The sequence below is a fragment of the Thermobia domestica genome, chromosome 7, assembly GCF_964235325.1.
Source record: "Thermobia domestica chromosome 7, izTheDome1.hap1.1, whole genome shotgun sequence".
Taxonomy (NCBI): domain Eukaryota; kingdom Metazoa; phylum Arthropoda; class Insecta; order Zygentoma; family Lepismatidae; genus Thermobia; species Thermobia domestica.
The window spans coordinates 162,476,437-162,493,680 of NC_137460.1; the positions used below are offsets into that span (position 1 = coordinate 162,476,437).

At 35.5% G+C, this 17,244-nt stretch overlaps 1 protein-coding gene across 4 annotated transcripts in view; it reads left to right on the plus strand.

The window, feature by feature from the left end:
* Nucleotides 1–17,244, plus strand: part of Agpat2 (1-Acylglycerol-3-phosphate O-acyltransferase 2) — a 333,379-nt gene that overhangs the window by 252,948 nt on the left and 63,187 nt on the right. Inside the window, exon 1 of one of the 4 annotated variants that reach the window (XM_081765532.1) lies at nucleotides 11,874–11,909. The exons of the other annotated variants lie outside the window; for them this stretch is intronic. Within the exon in view, the coding sequence (XP_081621658.1) occupies nucleotides 11,889–11,909 (21 nt within the window). The 5' untranslated portion in view covers nucleotides 11,874–11,888. Of the gene's footprint in view, nucleotides 1–11,873; nucleotides 11,910–17,244 lie in introns of those variants that run through there. 4 annotated transcript variants of the gene reach the window in all.

The window sequence follows — 17,244 nt, forward strand, 5'->3', positions numbered from 1 at the left end:
TTTTCGTACTTCTGGTGATAAATAGAAAGCTACTAATAAAAGGCGATATAAATAAATGCATTGACCAACCTTACTTGGCTGTAAAACGTATTTCTTGGAGGACCTTGAGGATGCTGTTCCAGGAAAGACTCGTGTATTTATGATATGCGGAATAATTAATACACAACATTTATGTCTTAGCGAGCATTGTATACTTGTTCTTAAAAAGCAGAAACAAAATTTTATAGCTGAAGTTAATTATTAGTTCAGTACCTCACAATCATGACCTGTTAAAGCAAACTCGCATAATTAGTAGGGGAAGAAGTAGTGGAATATAAAAGTGTGAAGAAGCAAGCGAACACAGAGAAAAACATTGTATATTCTATCTGATTCACTACAGTAACTGACATGGTGAACGATTAAGGACAATGCTTTGTTTCCTAAAGAGGAAGAATTCCTTAAAGCAATGCAATATACGCAAAATTGTGATTTTTCTAGAAAGAGAAAGGAGAATCTTGCAAAGCTATCAAATGGGGGAAAATTTGTTATATTTCAACGAAATATATAGATTTTTAAAACACTCTCAAAATAAGAGAAAAGAAGCGCTCTCGATAACTAAAAATAATATCTACGTGCATATATTATAGTAGATCTAATTAACTCACTTCGGAATAGTGGAGCCACATAAGGTAAGAGTTATTTTAGGCTGGATAGATGTGATTAATCATAGAGGTTAGAACGAAAAATCTATAAATAATACTTCCTGGTTTTCCCCTATAAGTAAATCCCTGATCAAAGCTGCAACCCATCGCATCAGAAGTAAGCAGTTCAACTAAGCCACTCTCTTAACTCCTACGTCCTACCTCCTTGAAATAAACACTTCTGTGCAATTTCTTAAATTTGCGTCTGATTTCTTTGTGCTTTCCCAGCAAATGTCTCCATTTCCTTCTAATTTAATACGTACATTTTATCTATATATGCAACATAACGTAACTAAATTAGTATAAATGCGTTGTGCAGTACAATATATAAGTAATGTCCACTCGAAAAATTGTATATAAACATATCATTCGTAATTATTTAAACGTAATTTAGAGGCAAAGATTCAATCAGTTGTATAAACCAGTAATTTCGACCTGGCTGATATGACATAGAAACGGGCCAGGACACACATAATAGGTTGACCTAAGAAAGTGGAGAAACGAGAGAATTGAAGAATGCAATAAGTGTTGGCAGTGTATGATTACTAGTTACTAATCTACGTGTATCTACAAAACTATTGAGTGTGGTTTTTTACCGGCCACCACTGTCTTTTGACAACGTTTTTTTAAATTTTCTTCTTGCTCTCTCCGTATGATCTAGGGAGAATACAAACAGCAGACTGTAACGTCCCGGAGCATCCAATTATAAATGACTGGTATAGGTGAACAATGTATAAACCAGTAGAGGCAAAATAGTGAGACAATGAACTTTATTTGACAAGTAATTCTTCAGTAATTTTATTCTATCCGTTTAAATATTCTGCCTGAAGACAGATTCAAGCCTACTTACCGTAACGTAGCTAACTGGGACGACTAAGCCAGTTAGGCGAGGACTGGGAGGCTAGTTTTTCCCCGTGTTGTTGAGAAAGGGATATAGCGAATTGGTAACTATGAGGAGGAGTAGAGAAACTGGTTGAGAATCAGGCCGAGGAATAGCACATGCAGGAACTGCCTAATTTTGAATTTCTTAAACAGGTAATGGCTTGCACACGTCAATTAATATTCCTCCAATAGTACTCGGACTTACTATACTGTTAAGGAGCCAGAATAATCACAGAGTGATAGTTTTATTCTTGTTCACCTAAAGAACTAATGTTAATGCCACTGGTAAAAAGAACCCTCGCACTCTGATAAATTTCTAATTTCACTTTTTATGTTAATTTTAGGGTGCTGAATCTATTTTAAAACATGTCCGTCCATGAGGTCGCGAGAAAAATGATCTCAAAGTTGGGATTTGTCAAATTTGGTGTAATATATATATATATATATATATATATATATATATATATAAAATATTATACACTAGCATGAATACCCGCTTCGCTGGGTTAAATTAAGAAAAAATAGTAATATGTTTCGTTAGTCAGTCACATTTTTACTATCACTAAAGCGCTCCTTGATATTGGTCATTTTCGATTATTTTTATACATCTCCTCTCCTCCACATGTTGAGGACCACGGCATCGGAAGTGTCATTGTTCATCTCAGCGACCCCGAAAAGTATGAATTCGACACTGATATAATCCCCCTCCTCTCCCTCAATTTGAATTTAAATGGCATCAGAAGTATCACTGTTCATCTCAGCGACCTCAAAAACGATAGATTCGACACTAATATCGGTTATTTTCAATCATTTGTAAATGTCTTTTCTCTCCTTTAAGTTACACCGTCAAAATGATATGACAAAAATAATATCATGTTCGAACTTCATCTAGGTTGAAAATTTGATCGAGATCGGTCCGGTGATTCGAGAGTTAAGTTTTATTTATTTTTTATATATATCTTCCTCTTACCTCCTCCACTAAGTTATATCGTCAAAGTGAATAGATAAATAGCATCCCAGGCCCGAATCTCATCTATTTTGGAAATTTGATCGAGATCGGTCAGGTGGTTCAAGAGTGAAGTCTCATAGTAACTTTAATTTTTATTATTATTATTATTACATATATATTTTCCCCTCTCCTACGTTGCTCCGTCAAAGTTAAATGATAAACATTATCCCAAGCCCGAACGTCATCTATGTTAAAAAGATCGAGATCGGTTGGGTGGTTCAAGAGTTAAGTTTTATTCCTTTTCATATATTCCCCCTCCCCCTCCCCTAAGATCAACTGTCAAAATGAAATTATAAAAAAAACTTCGCAGGTTTCAACTTCTTATATGTTGAAAATTTGATTGAGATCGATCGTGTGGTTCAAAAGTAATTAATTCACGAACATAGTCACTTTTATTTTTATCTTTATTGATTTTTGTATATCTCCCCCTCCACCCATCCCTACGTTGCTTCGTCAAAATGGAATGATAAAAAATCATTTCAGTCCCGAACCTCATCTACATTGAAAATTTGATCAAGATCGGTTGGGTGGTTCAGGTGATTAAGAGTCACAAACATAGTCACTTTCAATTCTATAATATAGATAATATACAGTGTCAAATTTCACAGTTTTTTCATGTTGCCAAGGACGGGTATTTTTAGAAATAGTTCCATTGCATTCAGTGTAATAAGATGATTACAAAAAGCGCAATAAGAAACATATCAAAGCGAGGATACTTTCACCGTTTTCATAAGCAGAACTTCAAAGATATAATGAAGAGGATTCAACGTAGAGTTGCCAGTCGTCGATTATTTTCTACTCCTCTAGCTTGCCTGGAGCTCTAGGAGAAACTCAACCTCAAACGCTCTAGTCTGCTGCAGGATTTTAGGCTTCCCTTCCACGTGGCTTAGCTTGTTCGGAGCTCTATCGGGATCTCAACCTCAGTGGGTTCTGTGACTCTTAAGACCCTCACTGCTAGCTTCAGAGCGTTGGGTTTCCTACACCACTCTACCTAGCTTGCCCGGAGCACTGTAGAAATCCTGCCTCAAGGCTGCAAAGTCTTGGACTATGTTTTTCTACCTCGCATTAGAGAAAGTTGTATTATAGTATTTCTGTAAATATTGTTGTTATATTGGAGGATTTTTATAATAACCCAGTAGTGGGAGTCGATTCCGGACTCTGATTTAGTCAACCTAGCTCTATTTACCCCTTCAAAGAGAAGAATTTACAACATACATAGTCACTAGACAGAGTTGTTATTACACACCTAACATGTTACTTTTTTCAAATAATTTCAGCAGAAGTAAATTGATTTTAGTTAAATTATCTTTGGCATAGAAATAGTCATCGTACTTCATCTTCCTATTTAAATAACTAATTAAGTTCGTTATATATCATTGGATATCGTTTTTTCGAAACCTTGTGAAAAAATGAATCTATTTAAAATTCGTACTGTTGGTTCCAATGCCACAATGCTGTAGTTTTCTTTTTTCGCGGTGATAAATTTTATGGATCATTGAGCGCAGCAAACTTGTGATCTCGGTGGGAGCTGTGTTGATAATAAGATATACTCTGCTAAAAGACAGTAAAGAGGATTACGCGAGATCTACATTCATTTATATTTCTATTGTGTTTTTCAGATGTAAAGCATCACGGGCAGTAGCCAATGCTGTGCGATATTCCGCGCGGTGTTGCCGGATTTCGGACTCCCCTTTCCCTTCTCGCTCTTCCTCTAGTTGAAATTATTACACATACATTGGCAACATTATTCACAATGTAAATATACTATTCCAGCAAACTCAAAGATTTTGGCTGTGTATCCTAGAAGTATATATAGCAACTGAATAACCTACCTATTAACTTATTCCAGTGGAACTGCTAAACGTTCGTCTTCAACACTACTTTCACTATCGTCTATGTCAATTAACACTATGTCACTATGTCGTCTATGTCACTATCGTCTATTATTTTGCCATTGTCTGAATCTGACTCTTGTAAATTTTTTATTATGAGTTCCAAAAATTGTAAACACAAAAAATAATTCTTCGAGCTTCACTTCGTAGCACTTTTTTTTTTAAAAAGAAAATTCCGCACTTGTACTCGGTTTCCTTAAAGACATTGTCAACTATAATTTTGGAAAACAAATGAACTACCACGAACGAAAGCAACCTAGACACTGATGAATTCTGTTTATGCTAGAAGAAGAGAAGTTGCGTTCCTACACACACAATCAGCTCCTTTGCTTCCATGTCTGTTCCTATAATAACATACTCTTATACTTGATGTAGGTCTCACAACAACAATCCATCTGATTCGTAAACAACACGATATGGTCGAGTTTGTTTTGGGTTACAATAATTTATAACACCACTCAGACGCCTGGTGCTTTTGCATCCCTGCTAGAGGAGTAAAGAAGGAGTACGTAATTGGCCACACATACGTAAGGTATTGAAACGAAGAAAAAAAAATCATACTGCGTTTCTTCTGTCGAATAAGGAAGAATCTTCCATGAAGGCAATTTCAAAACAATATTACGAATGTCCCATACCTTCTGTTCTTCCACATGAGCTCCCGCCGGGAATCGAATATATATATATATATATATATATATATATATATATATATATATATATATATATATATATATATATATATATATGAATCAAATTGCAGAGGCTTGTTGTTTAATTCGATCGCTTACTATTCTCAAGGGTGTAGAAACGGGGGAAAAGAGGGCCTTGACTTTCCAAACTATTTCCAGCTCCGAAATGAGGTTCATCTAGTATATGTTTAGTAAACTTATTTAATAGTTAATGCAAATTAGGAACGTTTATAATAAAATAAGATTTTTAAAAAAAGAAAAAAGAAAACATCATCAATACAGTTACTGTACCTAATTACAAGGACGCTGATTTCTCTGTAAATTGGGGGGGGGGGGGGGGTGCATTCAGATGCAGAAAGCATATATGATGATTTTAAGACAAATTGCATTCAAATTATGCCTAATATTGCACATTTACAAATAAAATGAGGGGCCCTGGCTCCCTCAGTCCCCCCAGGATCTCTCACTATTATATTATTGCATAATAATATCTGAGTTGATATTTTTTCGAGTTTTTTCCTTTTAGTATTTTAACCTACATAAACACAAAGTCGGATAAACAGTCTGCTAGAAACAGCATTTGTTTTCTTATGAATAGCTTATTGATTTATCTCTTACAATCCGCTTTACAACTTCAGTACTGTCAAGATCCGTCTTTTGTTAAGGTAGCATCGAGAAAACATAATATGTGTATAGTATACATGGTGAGTTAAAATGCTTTCATATTCTGAAAGAGGTCATTTGTTCTGTTTTTAATGTGTGAAAAGCTTTCCTCCCCCTGAAAGTAATGTTCCCCTAGAACAACCTGTTGGTTACACCCCTGATTATTCTTTAATAAAAGTTGAGTTCCATTTCCAAATCGAAGAAAAATCCACTGGAAATTAGACGGGACTCAACGCTCGTTTTACTAATTGTTTTATATGGAAACCTTTCAAAGCGTGTATCATGACAACCAGTTGTCATAAAAAGATGTAGTTTTCACGTATGTGTTCGTAATTCTTTTCTCTACTTCGTAAAGTGAGCAGTTAATGTGCTAATACAATATTTCTAATAAGCGCCTCTGCTATTGTCAAGATTCGCAGTAGCGCGAGAAGTCAGCGTGCAGAACTGCTTGTCGCGAATTGTCAACACCGCTCAAAGCCAATTGGACGCCGCGTAAAGCCAACTCAAGGCCATGCCACTTCTCATCTGAAATCTGCTGTAGAACTAATTTCTTTCAGTAGATGTCAACCTCTGGGATGTTTGCTGCGCCATCTAACGGTACGATCTATAAAATTATGCACCAAGTCATCGTTACCCATGAAAATGTTCAAAGATAAATGCCATTAACAAACTTGGCCTATATTATCGTCCTAGCTATCTATTGCAAAATAAATAAATAAATAAATAAAATAAAAAATTAGTTTTCGTGTACAGTAGCAGACATATGTCCATACGTACTAACAGAATAATCTTGTAATGCGTAGTAGCGTGATCCTAATAAACTTTCGGATAACCTATTTGAAATATTTAAGATTCTTGCAGGCAGCACAAAACTTAAACAAATGTAAGTTTTAAATGAAAATCAACAGGACAAAATAGGATTTCATACTTGGCAACACTGCCTGCTTATCATATAGGATACGTCATCTCTGAGCTGTAACGTCACTCTTACAATTATCTTAAACGGAAGATACGTACATTTCCGAATAGTGTTGTTGTGATAAAAAGTTCTTCTATTCCATGATTCTATCACCACGCTTTTACCGTTCGTAAAATCAGGGCTACTCACAAAGAGGAGGACGAAGTTGACGCAAAGTAGCTACGTCATTGAAATTTTAGTGAGGGTGACAGTTAATTGAAACAAATGACAAATTTAAAAACGAATATTAAGTTATAATGTATAGAAGCCCCTACCATTTCATAGCTTCAAAAGAAAGAAAACAGTACGGGCTACCGCACTAAACTTTCTCGCTCCAATCCCTGAAACTAAATCATATTGTGCTGCAATTATTAATGAAATATTTCCTTGTGAAATACGAAGAAAATTCTAAGGTGTCTTAGGAAAACTTCACCGAAAGAACACACATCCTCAAAAGGAAAATACCCCTTTAGATTTTTCCATTAGAAGTAACTTATGCCATATGTTAGAGTTATTGTAACCGATTGAGTGTTCAAGTCGCTGTTCGGGCGTCCATTTATTTGTAACCAATCTCAGTTCGTGGTCCATTTATTTGTAACCGGCGTGGTTAATCTGTTCGCTGTCCTTGGCTCGTGGTATTACCAATAAGTATACTCCTGATACTTTAACTTACCTGGACAGGACGACGAAGACCTCTCCAAAGAAGATTACAAACTGTTTCCCAAAAAGCTCGTCGGTCTCAATAATGAGATGAGCATTAGGCGCCGAGAGGTTCGGGTGTCTCGTCTCGAAAACCTCACGGACGATCAGACGGTCATCCAGACCATAACGCACACAAATATCACTCATACAAACAACGAAAACACACTGGATTAATTGACACTATACTTATTTATTAGAACACTATTTTGAAAAAAATAACGAAGAGAAATGAATACAACACTGGACACTAATAAATTTTGCCGTTGAAATTACGTTTTGCCCTATTCGGGAGATATAGCCCTTTCTATGTATATATGATTATAATTCAGGTATCACTATAAATACTTTGCTCACACCATGAACACACTTGGGGGATTCACACTGGGGAAAAGTTGTCTGGATCGTCCCACGATGAACCCAGTTGTTACGCTGAACAGTCCTGCAGCGTAAAAGTAAATCTTGAGTAAATAAACGAAAAGAATGTCTTCACAGTTGAATTCTGATATAGGAGGGCGCGTATATAACGTTTTAAACGCACAAGGTCTGAGGACCTAGGTTTTCACTGATTGGGGCTAGCCGTAAGTAATCGTCCTTCATCGGCTAAATAGCTTGTGCCCCTTAACACAACTTATGTTTGAAGTTCAACGCGAGATGCGTGGTTGCATCTTCCAAACCTGTAGTCAAACTCCCTGAGCGTCCAAGCTCAAGCTACGGATTGCAATGGTCAACAGAAAAGTGTTGGCAGTTCATTTCAAAAATTACTCAGTTAATTCACCTGTATGCACATACAAACAGAATATAGAAAACAATTTATGTTAATTTTAGTCAACTGCCCATAATGCACTAGACACGGCGATAACACTGGCGTGAGAAAGTACAGATAACGGGCTACGAAACAACACAGTTGGTGCCACTTTGGTTACTGAAACATCTGGTCAGTCCGTATTTCTCCAATCTATTATAATGTTTCCATAAGCGATTAAAGAAAACACTTAATTCAGTTCCCATTAACTATAGAATATATACTATGCATATAATGAGTCAGGGAGAAACACTGAAATGGTTAGTCACTAACTGAAATGTTCTCAGCGAAAGCAACGTTTTAAATATATATATGAAAAAACGATGAAAGACTTCTTTGTCCAATTGTGTGGGAAAGAAGAAATTCCCACCAAAGAAAGAACTTATGTGCGTTGCAGAATAAAGTATAAATCGAAAATAATAATCACTGTCTTCACGAAATATACAGGGCGTCCACAAAAAATACTTCTATAACCTGGTGGCGGTTATATTATTAATGAAATATTTATGAAATATGAACGAAATCTACTTGTTTTTCTTTTTTTTTGTGAGAAAATCGTCCGATACCAATGATATATATATCGTACGATTACCAAATTTTCTTCACTCCTTTCTTCGCTGAAAAGTAAATAGTGTTCTCATATTGAAGGATACCACTAACATGGAATAAATAGAACTGCCAATTAAATTTCTAATAATTATGGCATTGGATGATTAAAATTACATTTTTAATGATGTTACGGTATACGATATACTAAATATCTAACAAAAGTGTAAATTTTAATAATAACCGCAAGCCTAGGGTGAAATGTATGACGAAGACAGGGTCAAAGAGATGGGCCGCTTATTTCGAAATGCTTTTAAATGAAGGAAATCTGAGGAAAGTTTCAGCGATGGAACTCCAAATGTTCTAGTAATATCAAGAATATGTAGGGAAGAAGTAGAGAAAGTGTTGAAGAAAATGAAGACAGGAACAGCGATAGGTCCAGATAGCTTTCTATTAAAAGCATGGAAGAGTTTGGAGCCTGGGAATATAGATATTCATATAGGATCTGATACAGAAAATCTATGAACGTGAAAAAGTCAATGAAGGGATAGTGTCATTTTACCTATTTTCAAGAGAAGGAAGATTGTGAAAACTATGGAGTTACATAAAATGAAGATTATGAAAAACATTGTAGAATTGCAATTAGGAAAATAAACTTGAATAAGGGAAAAACAATTTGGATTTAGGCCAAGAAAGAGTACAACGGACATAATTTTTAAATTAAGACAAATTATGGAAAAGCAGGAAAAATCAAAAAGAATTGTATATAATCTTTATTGATTTGGAAAAGGCCTACAATAGAGTACCCCGCCAGGAAATATGGAGATGCCTGAGGGGGAAGGGGAAGGAGTGCCAGAGAAATATGTAAAGTTAATCCAAGATAGTATGCAGGCCAAGTAAAAAGTAGTGTAAAATTAACATGCTAAATCGTGTCCGTGTTGGATTACAAGAGAGCTTAGCCTTAATTCGTACCTCTTCAACGTTGTCATGAATGTTACAACTGAAGATATGAGTAGTGAAGCCATATGATGTATGGTATTTGCCGACGATATTGTGCTATGCAATACAAACAAGGAAGAAATGGAAAGGAAAGTAGAGAGCTGGAGGAAGTCTTTGGAAGATAGAGATCTAAAGGTTGGTAGAAAGAAAACGGAACATCTCACGTTGAACAGAAAAGGAAGGAAATGTGGAAATAAGGCTTCAAAAAGAACAGTTGAATTAAGTGAAAAACTGAATATTTAGGCTCGCCTGTTGCCAAGAATAGTTATTTGGACTCGAAAATAACAGAACGTAAAAAAAAGATGGTGGAATTGGAAAAAGATGTGTGTGACTGCTGAATCACGGTAAAGAATAAAGGAATAATGATTTACAACACAGTAGAGGCTAGCAATCATACGGATCAGAAACATGGCCAATAAAGGAACCACGGGAGTAAAGATTGAATATGGAAAAGAGCATGCTTCTCTGGATGTGTGGAGTAACAAGAAGAGACTGAAGAATGAGAGAGTAAGAGAAACAACCAAGATTATACGTATATTTAAGATAAAAAGATTGCAGTGGTATGGCCATTTAATGAGAACAACAAACGACTATGGGGTCAAAAGAGTAATAGCAACGAAAGGGGATGAAATATGGTTAAGAGCAGTGGCGTATTTAGGTGGGCTTCCGGGCTGAAGCCCCTCTCCCCCGAAATTTTATTTACTGTATTAAAATAAATGACATATCTTGCAAAATTTCCACATTTCTAGGACTAAAGTTAGCAAAGCCCCCCCTTCCTCCGAAAAAAAATCGTAAATACACCACTGCTTAAGAGTGACTTCAGAGAGAAAGGTCTAACAGGGAAGAATTCCGACGTCGAACTCACATAAATTCACGTCTTATATAGCTGCGGAATTGGAAAGGACACTTAAACTTCAGTTTAACTAATTAACCGAAGAGAAGAGTAGAAACCTAAGCTAATGATAGCGAGCAAATCAAGTTTCACAAAAAAAAAAAAAAAAAGGGGGGGGGGGAAGAGAGCAGATCACGCTCGTGTGAACCTATTTGAAATCATTATAGCTTAAAATGCTTTGAAAAAGAATGTATAAAGTGTCAAAAAGTTTATACAGTGTTCAAGTGTTTCTCTTGCACAGAATTACTTAATGACTATATTATCATTATTATTATTATTACCTTACTACTCGTATTTCAGCTAGATCGCCTGTATAATTGAATTTCTTAGATAGTATTTTCCATCTTGAATTAGGTGTAGTTTTACTATACGGATTCACAGATTGTAAAATGTACGGAAAAAATTGGAGAAGTCTTTAATTTATGTCGAGAACAGAACACAACGAACCCTTGCGACGCGTCTAACCCATTCCTACTACTACTCCTACTTCTACTTATACTATGGATCCGTATAGTAAAACTGCACGTTGAATTAATGTGTTATCCATAAATTCTTGTAAATATTGACACCTAGCGCGCAGGAACCCTTTCTGCGCTCCTGCCCTGAGTAGTCTAGATAGTATATTTCCTTTAAGTGGCCACCTAGAACAAGTTGGTTAGTGTTTTTTGCACTGTAGATTTTATGGCATAGTACACCACGCTGTATTTATACCCATACCATGAAGCCCACCTAAAGTGAATCTGCACCCAGTAATACAATCCTTTCTTATGAAACACTTCCTAAATAACAAGAGCGAGATTCCTGGTGACAAAAGTTAATATAGGTACACAGTATGATGAATGTAAGCATGTTTACCTAAACTTTGACTGCGCGAATAATTGTTTGTATCTTATTTTAGTTATTTATGTTATAAATAGATAATGTTGTAATAGCTGATAAGGTCTTCGTCATCTTAGTTTGGTTACAACTTTGCTAAAAGTCCTGTAGAAGGTTCTTCTGTCTTGTTTTATAGAGGTAGGCTTAAGTTTTCCTTGTTTCAAGATTATATGTGAAATTGTGTCTAATTTTTGTGTTCAAAATAAACTGTGCAAGAATAATTTATAGAATAATAAGATGGATAAATGATGCAGTCTTAATTTATGCATCCTTAGATGAAGAAATACATAGATAACAAATGCTGTTTCCAAAGGAATATGTAAGTAATCAAAATATACGGGATCTTGCCTGTGACATCCCGAACAATAATTATTGTAGTAATAATAAACATAATCCAAACTGTATGTTTTCAACAATTTAGTAGTCCGTAAGGAAGTCATAATAAACTGAATTCTTAAGTCAATGCAATCAACGGCGCCGACTTTCCAAAATTTATGTGGGTGTATATCAATGGCGGGACGTATTATGTTTTCAGGGAAGTCTCGATATTTTTTGATTGATTTCCTTTAAGATAAAATCTTTTATGAACACTGTCCTAAAGGGCTGTGCTCGATTCTGTTCACAATATAGTTCCATTTTTTATTGCGGCCAGAGACAGGCAAGGAATGGGAGTGTGTGTTGCTTGGTTGTCTTTGTACAAACACATTTGAAACAATTATGTTCTAGAGGTTTAATTTCCATCTCAATGTATTAATAGTTTATTATTTTTGGTAATGGCAAGTAAGAAATATTTATTTTGTTTCTATCAAACAAAATCTTGTGGGTGCGCAGCACCCATAATATTATTTGTGTGGGTGCTGGAGCCCCGGAGCACCCACGTATTCGGTGCGCATGAATGCAATGTGTTAGGTCATGATTCGTAACTACAAAGCTCTAGGGTTGTGTCTAGCAGGAGGGGTCCAAAAGCATGTAATAAAAAAAAAAAATACAGAAGAAATGGATGATGCAAGTACTTAGACCTAACATAACGTCACCAAATCCAACCTAACCTGAACTAACCTAATGTTAGTAGAATAAGCGGAATTCTATCATTTTTTGGAAAATTATACTGGATCCCTACACTAACATAATATAACTAACGTAATCTAACCTAAAATAACCTTACAGAACAGAAATTACCGTAATTGTAACATTTTTTAGAAACAATTGCTGGGCTCTTCCTGCTCAACATTAGCCAAGCTCTCTAACAGATAAGGCATCTAGTTATATGAGGAACACAGTGTTTTCCCACTATTCTCACTTACCATCATTGACACGCCTGCTATCTACGGACACGCCTCTGCATGGGCTCACCAGCTTCACCCTACGCAAACGAGTTACAATTCCTTCTCTTTGGTGGTCATCTAGCCATGGGCGGAGTTATGGGGGGCCTTTCCCCCAACTTTTTGAAAAAAATAAAAATGACCTATAAAATGGCCACCTACCAAGATGTCCGAGACCGACCAAAAGGTTTGCCTCCCCATTGCCACTCCAGCAGACAATTCATATCTCCGCCTATGCATCTAGCACAGGGTGATAGGTGTTTCTTGCACTGCCTGGACACTATATTTATACCCATAACGATTAAGCCCTCATAAAGTGTTTTTTCACCCAGGAATGCCCTTCCTCCCATTAAAAAAAATCATAATACAGTAGGAATTGATTTTATGAAAAAAAGAAGTAATTTTTGTTTGTTCATCCATGGATAGTACCGAATAAGTATTAAAAAAAAAATTGCAAAACTACTAAAAATAACAATACACTAAATTCACAACTTTTCATGCCAAACTTGAATCGGCTTCAATGTCGATAGATTTTAAAAAGGATGAATATCTAATTTCTTGTTTGTTTTACCAATAATTGGAAAAGAAGAAATTTATTTTACAAATAGTATCAAAAACAGAAATATGTTTACTATTTTCAAAGTGCTTAAAATTAGCCACTTTTTAAATTCAAACGTGACATGAAAGTAGTTAAATAAATGAAACACACACGAAATAGGAACAGACAGAATATGGGTATAACATATTACAACAATACAATAGAAAATTATCAGTAATGACACATTTGAAAGGTAAAATTGTCCTTAATGAAGTTAATAAATAAACGTTCGATTGAAGGGACCCAATAATTAGGATCTATGGCGACACGAATCATGGCTGTTACATCATTCACTTTCTTTAATTATTCATCTGTTTTAGACTAAAGGGTAAAATCATGGGACATAAAATTAGACTTTCATTTCATTTTCTTTCGATCTTCGTAAATCACCTGTGGCCTACTAGCTGTATTCTTATTAATACTTTCTACTTCATTGTTTGTCGTTTCTTAAAAGCATTTTCCATTGATTTTCATCTCCCGATACAGCCTCATATCTACCTCTTTTTTTTTTTTTTTTTTTTTTTTGTCTATCTCGTCGTATCTAGTTTCATAATATACCTTTCTGGTTTTATCCCTTTCCGTCATAGTTCACTATTTAGCTTCCCGAAATGAATTGTTATTATTGTTAATAGTAGTAGTAGTTGTTTTTTGTTGTTATTTAATGCCCCACAGTAATGCCCTTTAGACTAAACGAGTGAAAGTAAATGATTGTGAAATTCAAGGTTTTAAGTTTTTGTGCACTTCCACCGGGACTCAAACCCGGAACTACGTGCAAAGAAGGCGGACATGTGTTAGCTATTAGACCAGCGGGGAAAGCTATTTAGCTTCCGATATATATATACAGACTGTTCCATAAGTCGTCTAATTCTCTACAGCACTGGGAGAAGATGAAGTTTTTACACTATTAATATACAATTTGGCACTCTCATTGAGAAATATCTGATTTTTTCGAATTTCTAAACGAAATAGGAGAAAATTGCTGTTTAGCCCCCTTCTGGGGGTGTAAACACAAAAGTTCATTTTCCTTATGAGAGATTCAATGTTAAATTGTGGAAGCAATTTTCTCCAATAAGTATTCGGAAAGATTTTGGGGCAAATGAGTTGTATTTGTTACAAAATGCAAAAACACTCATTCACAAAGCTAGTAAAGCCGTCTCAAACATTATTTTGGGAAGGTCCCCTTTTGGGAGGCAAGGGTCGTAAGAACGTGGTGGGTGATGTGTTACCAAAATCCCAAAATTTATTTTCGGAGTGCCAGTAAACGTTAGATTAATCACAAATGTCAGAATTAATGCTCCAATCCTCCTTATACGTAAGAGTGACTGATAATGGGGCTACAGCCCCCTTTCGAAAATAAGAAAATCACCATAAATATCCTTAGTAGGGACATACGAGAAGAAGGTATGTTTTGTTAATTAATGTGAAATTTGGCGTCATTGTAGCAAAAGAGTATGCGTTTTTGAAACCTTGTAACGCACCGCCTTAGGAGTGCACAGGGGGCGAGGCATTAGATGATGGATCTTTATAAAAAGTCCAGATTTTGTTCCGGAAATGCCAGTGATCGTCAGATTATTCACAAATGTCACCGAATTAATATTCTAATGCTCCTTGCATGTGTCAATGACTTATATGGGGCTATAGCCCCCTTTCGAAAATTTAAAAAATCACCATAAACATCCTTAGTATTGACATACGGGAAGAGTGATTTTTCTCAATTAGTCAAACTCGGCGTCGGGTTAGAAAAAAGTTATGCGTTTTACCAAATCTGGAAATGTTATTTTGGTCATGTACCGCCTTAGGGGGACACAGGGGTAAAGCTTAAGTTAATGGATCTTTGTAAAAATTTCAAATTTTATTTTGGAAAACCCAATGTGTGTCAGATTGATCACAATTAATGCAAAATTAATATTCCGATGCTCCTTGCATTTGCCAGTGACTGATATTGAGCTACCTTTTCAATAATTACATTAAAAATTTATGATAAATATCCTTAGCAGGGATATACGGAAGAAGCTATATTTTGTCAATTAATGTGAAATTAAGCGTTGTGATAGTAAAAATCAGGAATCATATTTTGGCAACAGGAGGCACAGGGCACGGAGGGTAATTTGGTACCTTAGGGGGTCATAGGGGGAGGACTGATAGAAATTCCAAATTTTATTTTGGGAGTGCTCATGAATGTCAAATTAGTTACAAGATGCACAGAATTAATACTCCATACTGCTTTTATGTACCAGTGACTAATATGTTACTACAGCTATCTTTGAAAAGCGTCATAAATTCAATATGATTATTCTTACGCAAAGACCTACTGGCAGAAGCATTTTTTTACAATGTGAAATTCGGCATTATTTTAGAAAAAAAAATGTTTGTGGCCATAAGATAATACCCATATGTGGATTTCTTTTAGGGGCGTGGACTCAGAATTTCTTTTGCTTAATGGGAGTGTCACATGGGTAAATTTGCATTTTTAGTTAAAAAATACAGTAACACTCGTTCGCTTCTACCTATGATGGTGCATGCGTCTGGAATTTTATTACCGCCATTCCTCCTTATTGGGCAACATAAAACAAAGAACTGTCCAGAGCGTGGTCATCCAGATATGTTGGAGAAGGTGTTCACAGTGGCTCTAGTAAATCGCATTAATTAATTCATGTCTTGCTCGTTCACGAGAGCATGCTGAATAAAAGTAAGTTCATTTTATCTGTCTTACACTTAGATTAATGAAATCTTTAAAGCAATTTAGTTAATGACAACTGAGCCAAAATATAAGTGTTGTTTTTAGAAAGGAATAATATGTATGTTTTTTTTTGGGGGGGGGGGGGGGTTTATGGTATAGCCTTACTCAACCTGATCCTTATTCCTCGTTTGTTTTTACTACAACCATGTGTCTATAGTATACAATTTCCTGACGTGCTTAAATGTGCAGTATATGAGTAGGCTACTGCGTGGAAAGTGCGATCATACAGTTATTGTGGAAGAAGTAGGGAAAAGATACGCTTTTTCTATGAATAAAAAAAAACAATATTTTAATTTTTAAAATATTACTTCTCATTAAGATCTTTTTGTTTGTGGTACCTGCGGCATTTTCCATTGTCATTTTGTTCTATTTCGAGATGGTTTGCTTAAGTGTGCAAAAAATATGCTGGTGACTTTGTGTGATTTTATGCTATTAGAGTCCAATTTGGTTTTTAAAAACGCAAAATTCTTTGATTATATTCCAGCGATGTCAAAAAAAAACAAGCTATATTTTCATCCTGTTACTCTGACAGACGACATTCATTTACACTAGTTTCGAAATTAAAAAATCAAAACATACTTTTACAATAATGACAATTTGCAAATTAATTGTAAAGCATATTTACCTCCTTCCCGTACGTCCCTGCTAAGGATATTTACCGTAAATTGTGATTTTTGGAAGGGAGGCTGTAGCCCAATATCAGTCACTGGCACATGCAAAGAGCATCGGAATATTAATTTTGTATTATTTGTGATCAATCTGACACACATTGGATTATCCAAAATACAATTTGAAATTTTTATGAAGATCCAATAACTTATGCTTCACCCTCTGTGCCCCCCCTAAGGCGGTACATTACCAAAATAATATTCCAGATTTGATAAATGCATAACTTTTTGCTAACCCGACGCCGAGATTCACATTAATTGAGAAAAAATCATTCTTCCCGTATGTCAATACTAACATGTAAGGATATTTACAGTTTTTTTTTTTT